This window comes from Hesperophylax consimilis, chromosome 3, assembly GCF_061612785.1.
Source record: "Hesperophylax consimilis isolate HC1 chromosome 3, BYU_Hcon_1.0, whole genome shotgun sequence".
NCBI lineage: Eukaryota > Metazoa > Arthropoda > Insecta > Trichoptera > Limnephilidae > Hesperophylax > Hesperophylax consimilis.
The window spans coordinates 36,733,725-36,748,521 of NC_142838.1; the positions used below are offsets into that span (position 1 = coordinate 36,733,725).

At 35.8% G+C, this 14,797-nt stretch overlaps 1 protein-coding gene across 1 annotated transcript in view; it reads left to right on the top strand.

Moving 5' to 3' along the window:
- The window catches only part of LOC149425382 (uncharacterized), a 69,479-nt gene that overhangs the window by 53,287 nt on the left and 1,395 nt on the right, over nucleotides 1-14,797 (top strand). Inside the window, exons 2-4 of the mRNA XM_089650774.1 lie at nucleotides 5,343-5,504; nucleotides 6,972-7,262; nucleotides 10,158-10,309. Coding sequence (XP_089506900.1) covers nucleotides 5,358-5,504; nucleotides 6,972-7,262; nucleotides 10,158-10,309 — 590 coding nt within the window. The 5' untranslated portion in view covers nucleotides 5,343-5,357. The remainder of the gene's footprint in view (nucleotides 1-5,342; nucleotides 5,505-6,971; nucleotides 7,263-10,157; nucleotides 10,310-14,797) is intronic.

The window sequence follows — 14,797 nt, forward strand, 5'->3', positions numbered from 1 at the left end:
TAAACACAGCAAGGTTTTTTTTTCAAGAAAGCCAACACATAATATAATCATTATTTCGTTAGTAAAGTTGTACTAATTAATGGAGGACGTATCAACACCATATTTGCTGCACCGATTGCTTTATTTGCTGGCCGACGCAATTTGTTCTGAAAAGCTCTGCCTATTTAGACACTTACACAAACGAGTCATCTCTTGTATAGGCACACAGCACACACGTACATATTCTGTGTAGTATAAAGTAAGCAATGAATAATCTGACATTAGCGACGTTCGCAATACATACTTAGTTTATGCTTTCGACACGTTTGCAGTCGGTACGATTCGCGCGTGTTTTCATAAGTAGAAATTGATTTCTTGCAATAAGTCGATTAGTTTTAATATTATTTATTTATTATTATGCGATTAAGGAAGGGAAGGCAGCGTCTATGTGCCTGTAAGGAATTCACGCCTCCGAAGGTAAGTGTCCTACTGTTGCAACTGAGAAATCTGTTAAAAATCATTCCTTCGCGTTGTTATTTGTGTGAAGTGGTACTAATAACTATATGATGGAATATAACATGGGTGGTCCACAACCGTATCTTCATCATGACATTGCAAACATTAAAACATCATTAAAATATCTGTAAATACGTCACGTAAGGAGGTTTGGTGTTAATTTTGTAAGATTAGATGCATATGAAGCTTCAACGGGTGGATATGTGAAAACTCTACGTGAAAATTCTCTAGTAAAAAGAAAATTCATGTTTCAGGTTTTTTTATGCAAAAAAGTCGTTGTAACGTTTTCGAGTGGTTCTGTTTTAATCATTTTTCTTTTCCACGTTCACTTTTTCAGGTTAGCAGCAATTTAGAATGTTGATGAGTGAATGTTGAGTTAATTAATGTGTATATTTCAAAATATGTGACGTGCTTTTCAAGTCAAGTATTTTTACATTTTTAATTACGGGATTAAATCCCATTTCACAATTGCAATTATTAAAATAGTAATTGACAAAACAATAGCTGCAATCTACAATACTCACTTGTTGCAAATTAGTTAGGTATGTGAGTGTTGTGGAAATAATAATGATGTATTTACTTCCAGCCACAAAATTTCATCTATTCTATTTTTAAATAAATAATAAACATTCCAGCCGGGGGCGTCGCTACTGTAGGTACCTACGCGTATTGGGGCTACCAATATGTGGAAATAATAATGATTTATTTTTTTCCAACCACAAAATTTCATCTATTGTGCTTTTAAATGAATAGTAAACATTCCAGCCGGGGGCATCGCTACTGTAGGTACTTACTCGTATTGGGCCTACCATGCTAGAAAGAAGTTATGGAATGGCAGTCTGTATGGAAAGAATGGTAAGCAACTTTTAGACCATACTTTTGGGTTAAGGCGAAGCTTAATGCTAAATCACTATTTTGATTAATCTTAATGATTAACTTATCTAAAATTAACGAATTGGTGTACACTATGAATACCAAAAATATGCTTTAGATAAAATGAAGGTTTTCCTATCGTTTCGCTTGAGTAGAATACAAATAAAAAAATAAATTATTCAATCAAAAATATAAATGTAAACTACAAAAAAATTTTTTTTTCAATACAAATGAAGGAAACAACTTTAAAAAATACAGTACTTTAGCTAAAATTATCTGTGACAGTTTGACATGATTAACTTTTTTGCTTTCTTATAAAATTATTTACAAAATAAATAAAAACCAGTTTTGTGATTGAAATCGAACGTTTCTAGACTCCGTTTGTCAGGCGATTTTAATGCCTATTACCTACAATATAAGGTATACCAAGAACATACACATTTTTGGCTTGTAGCTTCCTCTTAACAATAGTTTTGTGTTCTGTGATTTCGTGTTCCAACAAAAGCAGTAAAAATCTAATCGGTTAGTGTTATTTCATTCCACAATTAAGTATTTTAAAAATATTTGTTGTAAATTATTGTAGTGTTTAAATTTAAATACATTTATGCTAACTTTAATCTTTTTAAAATCTTATCTGCATTCATCCGAAGGTGCCCAAGAGCGGAATTAGTTAAAATTAGCGTTTAATAAATTTAAAGTTCCTAATTATGTATACAACTGGTACAAGTACCTACGCAATGTACTAATATTTGTTATTTTGCATTTGTAAAATGTCACGTTACGATGTGTTTTTTTTAATAAATTAAGTAGGTACTTCGGAGCGCATACAAATATTATGTAATGTATTCGGCCACAACTTATTTGACGTAAGTCTTTAGTGCGGCCCTTTACCTACTTATCGCGTTATCATGACAACAGATAGTTGAGGGGGGAGTTTAACATCAATTACTATCAAGTACATTCGAAATATGCTTTATTTTCTAGTATGTAATGAGGGTTCTATTGCCGTTCCATAGCGTCTCACTTCCATGGGAGTTACCCATACAAAATAATGCTATGTAGTTTTTCCTAATAGTTTCACTTTTAGCAGGAAATAAAATTTTAAAAATATTGGATGAAGAAGATTTTGTAAACATATTATTTTAATATTTATGATATTATCCACCTATATTTTATTCAGTTAGAATCTAGGTTAAGTCAAACTTTTATGATGGTTTTTGCTAATCTGATATTAACCCAGGCAGGTACCTACCTACATAATATGAATTATATAACATAATCAAATACTTATTAAATTAATTACTATCTATTTCGCAATGGCATACATCGTCACAAATATAATTTATTTCTAATTGACTAAGCGCAGAGAAGTTTTAACTCGACCGTTGCATTTCATCTCTTTTTTATTTTATTTTTTTTGCGGTTTCGAAAATCTGCTGCTTCACTTTATTATTCAATCAAGTCTTAGGTACCTACTTTGATGTCTGACTTTGACTAGGTTGCTGATTTGGACTAATCTTTCTGAAGAAAGTTTGAAAAAAGAATTGACATCCTTGGACAAATTGTATAATTCCTTATTTGAAAAAAAAATGTTAAGTGAAATATAATTTGGTTTACAAATAAGTAGGTATGTGTTTAAGTACTTACTTACAAATCTTAAAATTTCAGATGGAATTAGAAACATACTTTTTTGGACGCGAGGTCCACTGTTCACAGAAATGCTAGTTATTAATCTTGATAAGTATTATAATTCAAATTAAATCGATTACATAACCCAAACTTGTCTTATTTATAATAAACTAATATTATTTATGCAGTGACACTTTTTAATTATTTTACTTACGATACAAGTTCACCATACTATTTTCAGCTTGTGTGTGTCTAAAGGATTATTTTAAATAGTTAATGTAATTCAAGAGTAACGATTAATTACATCAAGTCTTAGTATTAAGTAGGTACCTATATTATTGATGGGATTTTTTCGTTGTCAACAAAACAAAAAAATTACGTAATTTACAGAAATAATCAAAGCGTAAAACGGACATATTTTTGTCGAGAAATACGGTAGGTACCTACCTACCTAATAATGTCGTAGCGCCCTTTATAAAAACTTGTTTTTTGTGTTCAATAAATTAATGTAGTTTATTACAAAAACGTGGTATTATTATGAAGATGTCCTTGTTCTTGCAAACCAATGAATTTATAATTATTAATTTAATTTTAACTGAGCACCTGGCAATGTATAATCTATTAACATTAATTTGAGAAGCCGCAGCTTGTTACACACTAGATATAATGTACACATATTTATGGACGTGGTCATACATACATTATTATGGGTGACCGGATAAATCAACAAAATGATAATTCATCACATCTTTAAAAAGTTATATAAAGTCATGGAAAGTGATGAAAAAACCTTATTAACTGGGTTAAGTAGGTTAGGTTAGGTTTAATTTTTTTTTCATCGTTTCTAATGACTTTATATCAATTGTCACTGTGTTGAGTTATCATGGAACCATTATTATGTTACCCAGGGCCAAACCGCCCCTGGCTCTTATAAAAACCTCAAGAGCGCTGTGTTGGGTATTATTGACGCCTTGGTAAGTCGGCGCCCGGAGCGGACTAATCCAATAGCGCCTACACTGAGCCGGCCCTGATATTACCCGTCTGTGACGACTGTGTGGGATTGCATGGCGAGCGATATCGTGATATCACGCCCACATATTACATTCCTCGTAACCCTCCAAGTACATTCCTGTACGTGATCCTCCAAGAGGCGCAATGGCGGAACAGCTTCTTTTAGGCTTACTAAATGTCTAGTCTCGCTACAAAGTACCTAATTTCATTTGTGTATCTAATGACGTAGGGTTACTTGCTTCGGGATCCCAGTCTATAACTACATAATTTTGGAGTTGATATGTTGCGCAGAGCATGAACGGATATTGTGATGTATGTTAATTGAACACAATCATCAATCATAATCTTCAAAAATAATAATTTCGGTTGTGGTTCTGTCTGTCTTTGAAATTCTGAATCAATCACCTCATATTTGCTTTGAATTTCCATGTCATTTTCAAAATTGGAACACTTGAACACGGAATTGGACTGTGTGAAGAATTCAGACAAGCGATAAAGTGCCTACCGGTAATATAAAATTTTAACTGTCATTTTCAAAATTGGAATTGTGTCAAGAATTCAGACAATCCTGTAATTTTTGACTAAATATTATTCGATGCATCACAAGTTCAAGTTTAACTGAAAATCTTAACTAAAGGATAAAAACGTAATTAATATTCAACGAAGTGATTAGTTATTATTATTATTTCGTCTACTGGCATTATGCCTAGCTCTCTCATTAAAAATTTAGATATATGAAAAAATTTATAAATAAAAATGCAAAAATCAGTCATTTTAAATACATGTAGGATTACGAAAGATTTTTTAAATATTTATGTTGAGGGATAAGTGGGATTTATAGGCCCTATTAGGAGTTCTACCGAGCCGAACCATCTGATATAAAAATATCTGGAGTCGGTGAATTATTTTTCCATTTGATCTCCGGTGAGTTGACGTGTTGTTCTTATATTGTTTTGTATTTATTTTGCTTATATAATGCACTTGCATAATGTGGATTGACTAGATGATCATTTGTGGAAAAGTGTGTGGAAGGGTTTAGTTTTTCCTATGGGGAAGATTTAACCCGGACATAAAGTCGGAAAATAAAAAATATTCTTGGTGATTTTTTAAAACTAACTCCACACAAGAGGCCATGGAGGAAATTATTTTCCTCTTTAATCTTTGGGGATGTTGTGTGAAGGGTGTTTGAAAGGAAAGGAAGGAGTGGAAGTTCTGGAAAGAAAAATGGTATGAGAGGTGGGTAGGAATCCAGATTCCTGTATGGATTCCGGGGTAATGTCAATTTTCAATGTATCTACATTTTTTCCTCAATGTGTACGTTTGTTCCTCCTCAGTTGTCTTACTGCGCGATGGAGCAGGGGCGAGCGCTCCTGGGGGCCTTGGAGCTGGCGGGGGCCGCCCTGTTCGCAGCCGGCCTGGCCATCAGGAGTGCCCACCGCAAGCTGAGGCCTGCCCGCAGCGCTCCGCACTCCCGCCTCACTGGCAGACTGGTTCTGGTAAACTATCCAAATTTGTAAATATTTCATACAAGACAATAATATAAGAATTCAATTCAATTTCTAGAATTCAATTTCAAAGTAAATTGTTGCTTTCTTATCAGGTATAACAGTTCCTCTTTTCTGACAAGGTATATAGATATGACTAATTATGCCCTTAAATATTATATTATTGTAAAATATATTTGTATAAATGTAACTTATCTTCTTTATTAAAATTAAATAGTATTAAACAAAGTCGCTATCCATGTCTGTCTGTTTTTGCGCTTAGTTCTTCTAAACTGCGCAACAGATGTTGGTAGGGTTTTCACTATCATTTAGAGAATTTCTTCCGAAAGGTTACCATATATGATACATGCATATATGATTTTTAAAAAGTAGAGAAAAATCGATGCTTTATAATCAAGTCGTAAAAATATATTTTCGGGCACTACATTGCTAACGTTGGTTAAACCTCATCAGATAAATCAAAATATGTGTTACTGAATTTTATATCTTAAAAAGGACTACAGATGGTACCTATACGTCTATCTCCTAGGATAACCCCCAGCATCCCCGAATAAACGTCAGCTAGTAATGTATAAAAAATCAGCATGTTTGTGCTCGCAAAACTCGAAAAGTAGTCTACAGATATTGCTGAAAACTTATAAGTTTGTTCTTATTGGTGCGACGAATGTTTAGAAAATGGTTTGAATGGTAGAAAATGTCTGGGAATACTTAATGCAATATCTCTGCAACGGAATGAGATACGGAGTCGAATTAAAGTTGATGTAATGCAGTTTATTAACAGTTACATTGTGGTATACAGTAGTGAATGGTGGAAGAAGTCGGAGACGCCTGAGTAAGACATTGGCAATAGCGAAGCATTGCACGGTCCACTAGTATTTTTTATATTAGAATAAAAATAGGTGTACTGTGCATGTACCTATTCATTTTGAATCTCTAGGTGGAACTGGTTCTTGATCTAGGTACTTTTGGAAGAAGTTCCTCAAAAATAAATAAAAATGGGGGGAGAGGGGTTACTAGAGAATCTCTAATAAAAAATGGAGGGTGGGGATGGCTAAAGAAATTCTGGGTAAAAATAACTGGTTCTCCACAATATTTTCAAAAAATCAAACTTCTGACTCGAATTACTTCAAAACAAACGCTAAAAACAAAATTGAACCAAAAAATCGTTTCCAAATATGATGTAGATTCATCAGTTTCTCACTTGTACCACTAGTTTGCAGACACCATGTACTGAAATCTAGCTTTGGACACAGGTCTTTACAAATTTCTCCATTGCCGTTTCACAACAAAAAAGTTAACTTTGAATCGTTGAGTTCATCAGGGCAAGCAATGAGGGAACGACAAGTATTTAAGGGAATAAAAAAAAATGTAGTACTCACACTGTCCTCTTTGTGTCTAAAATAAATTAATGAGACTAAAGCAGGAACATGTCTTAACAAGGTATTACTTTTTGTTCAGGTTCTAGGAGCTGACCAACCTCTGGGCCGTGAGCTCTCTCTGCAGCTGACCCAGCGCGGCTGTCGCGTGGCCTGCGCCGGTAGAGCAACCGTGCCTCCGTCCGCCCTGCCCCACGGCATCCCGTACTTCTGCTGTGACCCCAGCAGCCCCTCGGCCCTGCGGCAGCTGGCCCAGCGACTGGGGCCCCTAGACTTGGTGGTGTGGGCCCCCACTGATGTGCAAAACAAAGGGAATACGCAGCTGGATCAGCTAGCTGATGTTGTGAATGGTGACCTCATGATGCATTTTCATGTGAGTAATAAAGTAAAGCCGGAACAGTGAAAAACTTAAACTTACACAACAGTGTGTGTATAGTTAAATCAGCCTTAAACCAGGCTTAAGGCCTGCTTTACCATACCAACATTAAACTGGCGCATAAGAATCTAATAAGTAAGAAGATAAGGGCCTTACCATAGACATCCAAATAAAGGCATTACTAATAAACGTATTTAAAAAATTTACACAACTGATAATCGACCAAGAATGTAGGGTAAATAGTTATTTACCAATTGTGTAAAATTAAAAACACATTTATTAGTAATAGATTCTGTAGGATGTATCTTGCGTCCAAAAAATAATTTTAATAATTTATTGTCTGCATTATTTATTATTTTTTATTATTAATTTATTAGCCGCTTTATAAAGCGGAAAATATGTTTGCATGTCTCGGAAAAACTTGCAAATATTGACCGATCTCTGGTGTCATGAAATTTTAACAGATTTTCTGTTAATGGATCTTTCCGTCAACGAAACATTTTCAGTCAGCAACGTCATTTCTAATTGGATAAGTAGAATAGAAATTGCCACCAGGCAATAATCCCTCCCATAATTTTATGTATTCCTACATAATGTAGTATGTGTTAAAAATAAATCAATAGAGCTACGAAGCTTTGAAACAAATTGTGGTTCGTTCCATATTTAATATCTTTGATCCACCACTTTTGAGATTAAAGCAAACTAGTTTTGGCAAAAAAAAACAGTTTGGGTCAGAGTTGGATAGAAAAGATACCAATACAAGTTTTATTAATCTGACTAAATTTGGAATCTGTACAATATTCGTTGACCATGGGAGTGTTCAAACTCATTTCACAAATAACAAAAAGGAAATTATCACATTTGAATATGACCAATTTGAATTTTTGATTTGCAAATTTTAATTTTAACTTTACGAACAGCATGTGAATAAAAAGTGATAATTAATGCAAATTTAATATTATCTCCTTCAGAATTGTTATGAAGAGTCATATAACTACTAATATACCAAATTTGAATAACCTTTGAACTGTTGATAATCAAATAGACATCACTTTAAGGACGGGTTGTTTTGGAGAATTTGAACAATTCTTCAAATTTCAAAGTTAATTTTCAAGTTCTGTGAAAGACTTTTTCAAGTTCTGTCAAGCAACTAGCATATAATGATATAGTAACAGAACTTGAATAGGACTTTCACAGAACCCGAAAATGAATGTTTAAATTTGATGAATTGAGTCGTGTAATTTCTATACCCGCTATATAAACTTTCATTGATTTGGAGAAAACCGCAAAAAACTGTCACATCTTTAGCGTACATAAGTAAATGCATTACAATTTTTTATATAATGAATTGGAGTAATAAAATTTCGAAAAGCATTTATTTTTCTATATATGTCTAGCAATAATTAAGTAATTTCGATAAATAAAATGGATATAGCGGATTTTGATACTCACTTCGTGATTTTGAAAGTCAACTGAGCCGACATGGCGGGTTTAGAAACTCACGCGTAGATCATTTTGACACACGAGCGTGGCGTCAGAGCGGCGGCCATATTGTATTTTGGCAAAATAACTGCTTGTGATTCGTTGAATCCGATATAGCGGGTTTTGATAGTAACTTTCTGTATGATATAGCGGATTTGGTTTCTCACTCGCAGTTTTATCATGGTTTTTGGTCGCGATAAGGAGGGTTTTGAAACTCAATTTTAGGCTCCTCTTGTTGCTCGCAAAAATGTGAACAAGATGTCATACTCAGATCATTTTGTCAAAAAATCGAATATAGCGGGTATAGAAATTACAGGATTCAATTGTTCAAATTCTCAGAAACAACCCGTCCTAAGAATATTCATTGAATGAAACAGTAATACTCTATTTAACGATATCATTGTAAATAGTAACGAAATGATACAAAGAATACAATTCTGATGCATCATAACTGTACTGCCGCATAACTAAAAACACAGTGTCTTCCTTGAGACTGAACGAAGACACTGCGTTTTTATTTACCACGGCAGTGTAGGTTTTCGTGATCACTAATTATTCTATCGATAAATGTTTGAACTCCAAACATTTATCTTACAAAACCTCGTTTGTTTGTTTGGGAAAAACGTCTTTCAAAAGCACACCTTACGGAAAAACGTCACTTTTATAATCCCTAGGGTTTCGGCACAGCAACGGTACAAATAAAGTATAAAACTACATTTTTTATCACAACAAGGGTGGAGACACATTACCCTACACTACCAATAGAACACTATCGTAGGCCAAGCCACGAGAATACAGCGTGGTCTGTCACAGGCAGACGGCAATGCTGCAGCTCTCAGAGTTGTTGAAAGCTTCCCCCAAAGGCAGTAACACAGCTACAACATTCACATTTGGAGGGTGGTGTTCAACTCTGATGGGTAGGCAAGGGAGAAGGGGAGGGGAAATGTATTAGTTTTTTGGAATCTCTACTTACCACAACTTATTATTTACATAACATTGATAAAGGAAATGGTGCAAATAATATTACTGTATTTTCCAGTAATGTAATCTACGAGTACTATCCTTTTTTTTCCTACGCGATACTGACGCCAATTGGTGGGGAGGGGGGTTGGAACCCTATTTTAAATTTAAATCCCCCCTATTATATGCCCGTGCCTTAAGGCAAAATGTAATCATTATCACATATTTCCCATATACATTTAAAGAAATTAAACACCATTGCCGTCGCTGTTTCAGTCGCCGTGGGAATTATAAAAATGCCCGAAAAAATTATTCATCGGCCAAATTAACATCATCTATGCGACTGTTGCATATTTGATTAAAAAATTCTCAAAAACATTATTGAGTGATAGTAAACTGATAAAATGCATGATGCGATTTGAATAGGTTAATAATATTCTTCTATTGCAGGTGGTGTCCCAATTTGTGCCCATCTTGGCCCAGAGCCCTGAGGGCCACTTTGTGTGTCTGGATCCACGCGGGGCCCCCTCCGGGGCATTTGCAGCCACCGGCCTGGCCATCACGGCCCTCGCCGATACCTTGACACAGCAGATTGCAGACTCGTAATACTAAATTTATATTCATCAACTAAAACTATTAACACGCCCGCAGACAACCACAAACTTTTTATCCTGGTCAAAAATTAATAATTTTCCAGTCTCCCCGAGTTGTATATCGTCGCATTAATTCGTAGAATGCGTAACCACCAAATGTAAAATTTTACAGGATGCACAAAAAACCTCGTAGTGAAAAAAAATGAAAGACAGCTCATTCTTTTTATTTATGTTTCGAACATATAATATATTTCGAAATTTATTTTCAATCATTAAACTTTTGTAAGTTAAGGCTTTCTATTTCAAATCGGAGTTAGGAAGTTTACATAAAAACCGAGAATGGAGATACGTATTTTACAAAAGATACATACTTTTCTGCGAACAGTTTTATGAACAACCTAGCAGAAAATTTGGGAGATAGGAATTTTACATTCACAAAATAAAACACAACAATGTATGTATATGTCGAGGCAGTCTATTTAGATGCATTTTAATGATTTTAATGATGCGGAAGGTTATCGTAAAAGGAGTGGTAATCCTTTTCAAATGTCTGTTTTAAGTCTTGTAAATGCTGCTACTTTTCCTTCCTTAAGGGATTAAATCTGGCTCTCAAGTGAAATCTTCAAACTCTGGAGATCATTACAGATTCGGCGACGGTTTTGTGCTGGGTGAGATCTACACTGACCGGGAGTAGTCGTGTCAGAGATGCTCGTTAAGTGACGCTTGGGGTTGATGGAGGAGATTGTAGAAGAATTTGATCTGACATTGTCGATCACCCTTGTAGAGTCCTGTAGAAATAAAACTGATGTACTTACTAGGGTTTGCAAGACCCGGGCAAAGAGTAGCCATGACAGGAAACGTTGTGAAAGAGACTCCTCAGAGTGTGAAGATAGGTGGGAGAGACTTAAAAGTGGAACTGGTGAGCAAACATGTGCTTTAAGCGTAGAAACTCTTCATGCTCAGCATCACTTTGGAGTAAAGTGAACGCTTCATCTTGCCTGGCTGGTCGATCCCGAGGTGAGAAGAAAGGACGTCGACAGATGCGTGCGTTCCTGCGTACAATGCAGGACAATAGACCCTCCGCCATCATCCCATGAAGCGGGTAATCTTAATGTTGTGACAACCTGGAGTCGCTTGGCAATTGATGTTACTCATTTCGGTAGGAAATGTTTACTCACATTTATCGATTGCGGTCCAAGTAGATTTGCCGTGTGGCGGGAAATCGAGTCAGATAATGCAGCTTCGATTGTCAGACATTTGGAAGAAGTGTTTCGGCAAAGAGGCCCGCCCAAAGTAGTTCTCATAGACAATGGTACTGCATTTTGTTCCTACAGTGTTACAGATAAGTGTAAGAGATGGAATGTTCGTCAAAGATTTTGCGCGGCATACCGACCAGCTGGAAACAGTATAGTTGAACGACATCATCAAACAATAAAGAGAACTGCAGCCAGAAGTGGAAGCGATCCCCTGTAGGCAGTGTTTTGGTACAATCTTTGGCTGCAAAAAGTCAGGATGATCAAGGTGTTGCGCTGTCTAGTATAGTTCACACTTACTCGTGGAGACACCGTTCTGCGCAAGTGAATATAGAAGAGGAAGTATTGACTGAGTTCTAAGTGGGCGATCTTGTTGCGGTTAAGCCAGTAGATGGGAGATGCACATCGTGCATGGAAGGGTGACAGGACTTACTTCAGTCAATAACATCGAAGTAGATGGCATACCAAGACATGTGCTTGACCCGCGGAAGATGCCTGACAGAGAACGGAATGTGTCTGAGGAGAGACGAGATGGAATTGCCGCACGTTCCACCGTCAATATTTTGGGTTTGTTTGAAGAGGACAGTGAAGAACCGGATCCGGATATGCATCAGGAGGAGATCCACTTGCAAAGAGATGGTGACCTTGAAGAAGAGATAATCACAGAACAACGACCTATTAGGACGCGGAGGGCTCTGGGTTAGTTAAATCAATTCGTGCAGTGATGATGACATCAGGAGGGCGTGTGGTGATAAGCAGGTACCACTGTAAAAGCGGTGAACGCAACCGCAGAGGCACATAAAACAAGAGAGCTACGGCAGAGCGTCACACGGTGCAGAAGACGTCAGTTTAGACTACAGATACAAACACTATTCGTGACTTCACAATTAAAATTAAGTTTATAAAATGTTCAAAATTTATTAATCAACTTATCTCAGTTAATTTCACGGTAAAAATATTACACCGTAAATAAATTTCCTCAGTCAAAAACACAACAAGCGTGCACGGCTCACCGGCCAATACTGAATTAAGGAGTTTCGAAGTATTCGCAAGTAAAAATGGCACCATGGTGTTACGCAGTTTCCTAATTTGTGTTTATCTAAAACAAGGCTGCCCAACCCCAGGCCCGCGGGCCACAATGTGGCCCGCGAACGAATTATAAGTGGCCCGCGTGAAACATTTTCAAAAAACCCGCCAATCCGCCAATTTGAAAAAGTGTCGCGGGCCCGCGGTAAAACAAACAATGCAGCTTGCGCGCGGTCACCAGTGTTGTCAACGACGGCGATTTATCGCTATTTAGGCTACTCAGAACGAGAATCAGCGACGAAAAAATCTAACCTGTTGAACTTACTTTTGAAACAAAAATACACCGGTTTTCGACATAATATTTTTTGCGTCGAAATGGAATCCTGTAGCCACCCCCCCCCCCATGGAATTCGAAAAATTGCTGTGGGGTATCACATATGATGTTCGGGTGTGCGGAATTTTTTCTCAGCGAAGTTCCGTAACAACCCCCCCCCCCTCATGGATTTCAAATATTTTGTGCGGAGCACTTATTCAGATTTTTTTTTTGTGGGGAATTATGTTTTATAGAAATTCTCTAACAACCCCCCCCCCATGGAAATAGGAACCGCCAGGTATTCAGTGGCCCGCCAGTGATTCAAAATCGTCAATTTCGCCCAACTGCTAAAAAGGTTGGGCAGCCTTGATCTAAAAGGTTAATTTTTTTTTAAATTTGCGAGTTTTACTAGTCGATGCGGGACTAATTTTAACACCAGATGGCATTAAAAACGTATTTTCGAAAAATTTGGAGTTACGCAGTCTACGAATTAATGCGACGATATGCTGCCACAACTAACAGGTTTTGTCCAGTAGTTTATGGTTATTTATTCAATGTGAATACTGCACAATAGTCCCGTCTACTCCCAACTGTCTGAAACCAGTCAGACTATGACATCCCCAATTAAGGTATATTATGAGGCTGAAGGTAGTGGGGAAGAGGAAAGCTGATCTGGTCACATACGGCTAAGCCATTTCAAGCAACTTTTCATTTCGAATGGCTGTCTTTCACCAAGGGGATACTGAGAGTATCTTCCACTCTGGAACGTGCCGCAAATATACAATATTATATTATTTTTAATGAATTAATTGTAAAACAACCCAAATTAATTAAATAAAATTTACTTGTGCATGCTGGGATTTGAACCCGCGACCTCTGGAATCATAGTCGAGCCCTCGACCATGGAGACCGTCAAAAGATCGGAACAATCCTCATTATGAACAGATAATCAATTACATTGTACTGGCCTTTATTCCAAAAATTGACCACATCAGTTTTCTTTAAACAATAATTTCTCATCACAATCACTTCTAGAGATTAACTAGTTAATGTTTCGCAATCAAAAATCATCACCAGTTGGATCTAAAGCAAGATGACACGAAGAACAGCAAAGTGGGGTTAGCTCGCCCATACCTTCTCAAGTTCGGGATGTCATGCTGATAGTCTAATGCAGACATTTTTTAAAACGTATACTTTGTTACAATTATTCGATTTCTGTTGGTATTTTCTACCATTTTAGTTGAATAATGATTAATTATGATGGAAATCGGATCAGTCAAGAATGAAGTAATGAATACAAAATGACAACAATTTTATTTATAAAAACATTACAATTAATAAATACACCGACATTCAAACCTAATTAATAATAATTAATGTTTAGTACAATAATTTACACGTCACATGGAATAAGGGATCCTGGGAAACTTAACGAATTCAAATGAAAAAAAAAAAAATTATGTTAATTGTGAGTTTTTTTTTTTTAAATTGACCCAAAAAGATCTTTGTTTTGTATAAAGATTTGAGTTGTAAAACTTATATGGACCATGTTTTTGTATGAATGAAATATGAAAGAAAATCATGGATCATTTTTAGTTATAATAAATAAAAATAGTTTATTATTATAAGTTCAATTTGAACAAATATAAATATAATAAGAAATGCTTTTAAATTTGATACAGTCCTATGAAATATACCCCCAAATACAGGAATGCAATCATAATTTACAATTTACATAACTGAATAAAATGTAAACTTGTTGAGAAAAAAAAATTAATAGTCGAGTAGGTACTACCCCGTGATCTCATAACATATATACAAGCATTGTGGTGCTAAGTATCAATCTCTTGCATAATCATTCTTGGTAATTGTAGAATTGAATGTCAAAATAAGCAACCTTTAACG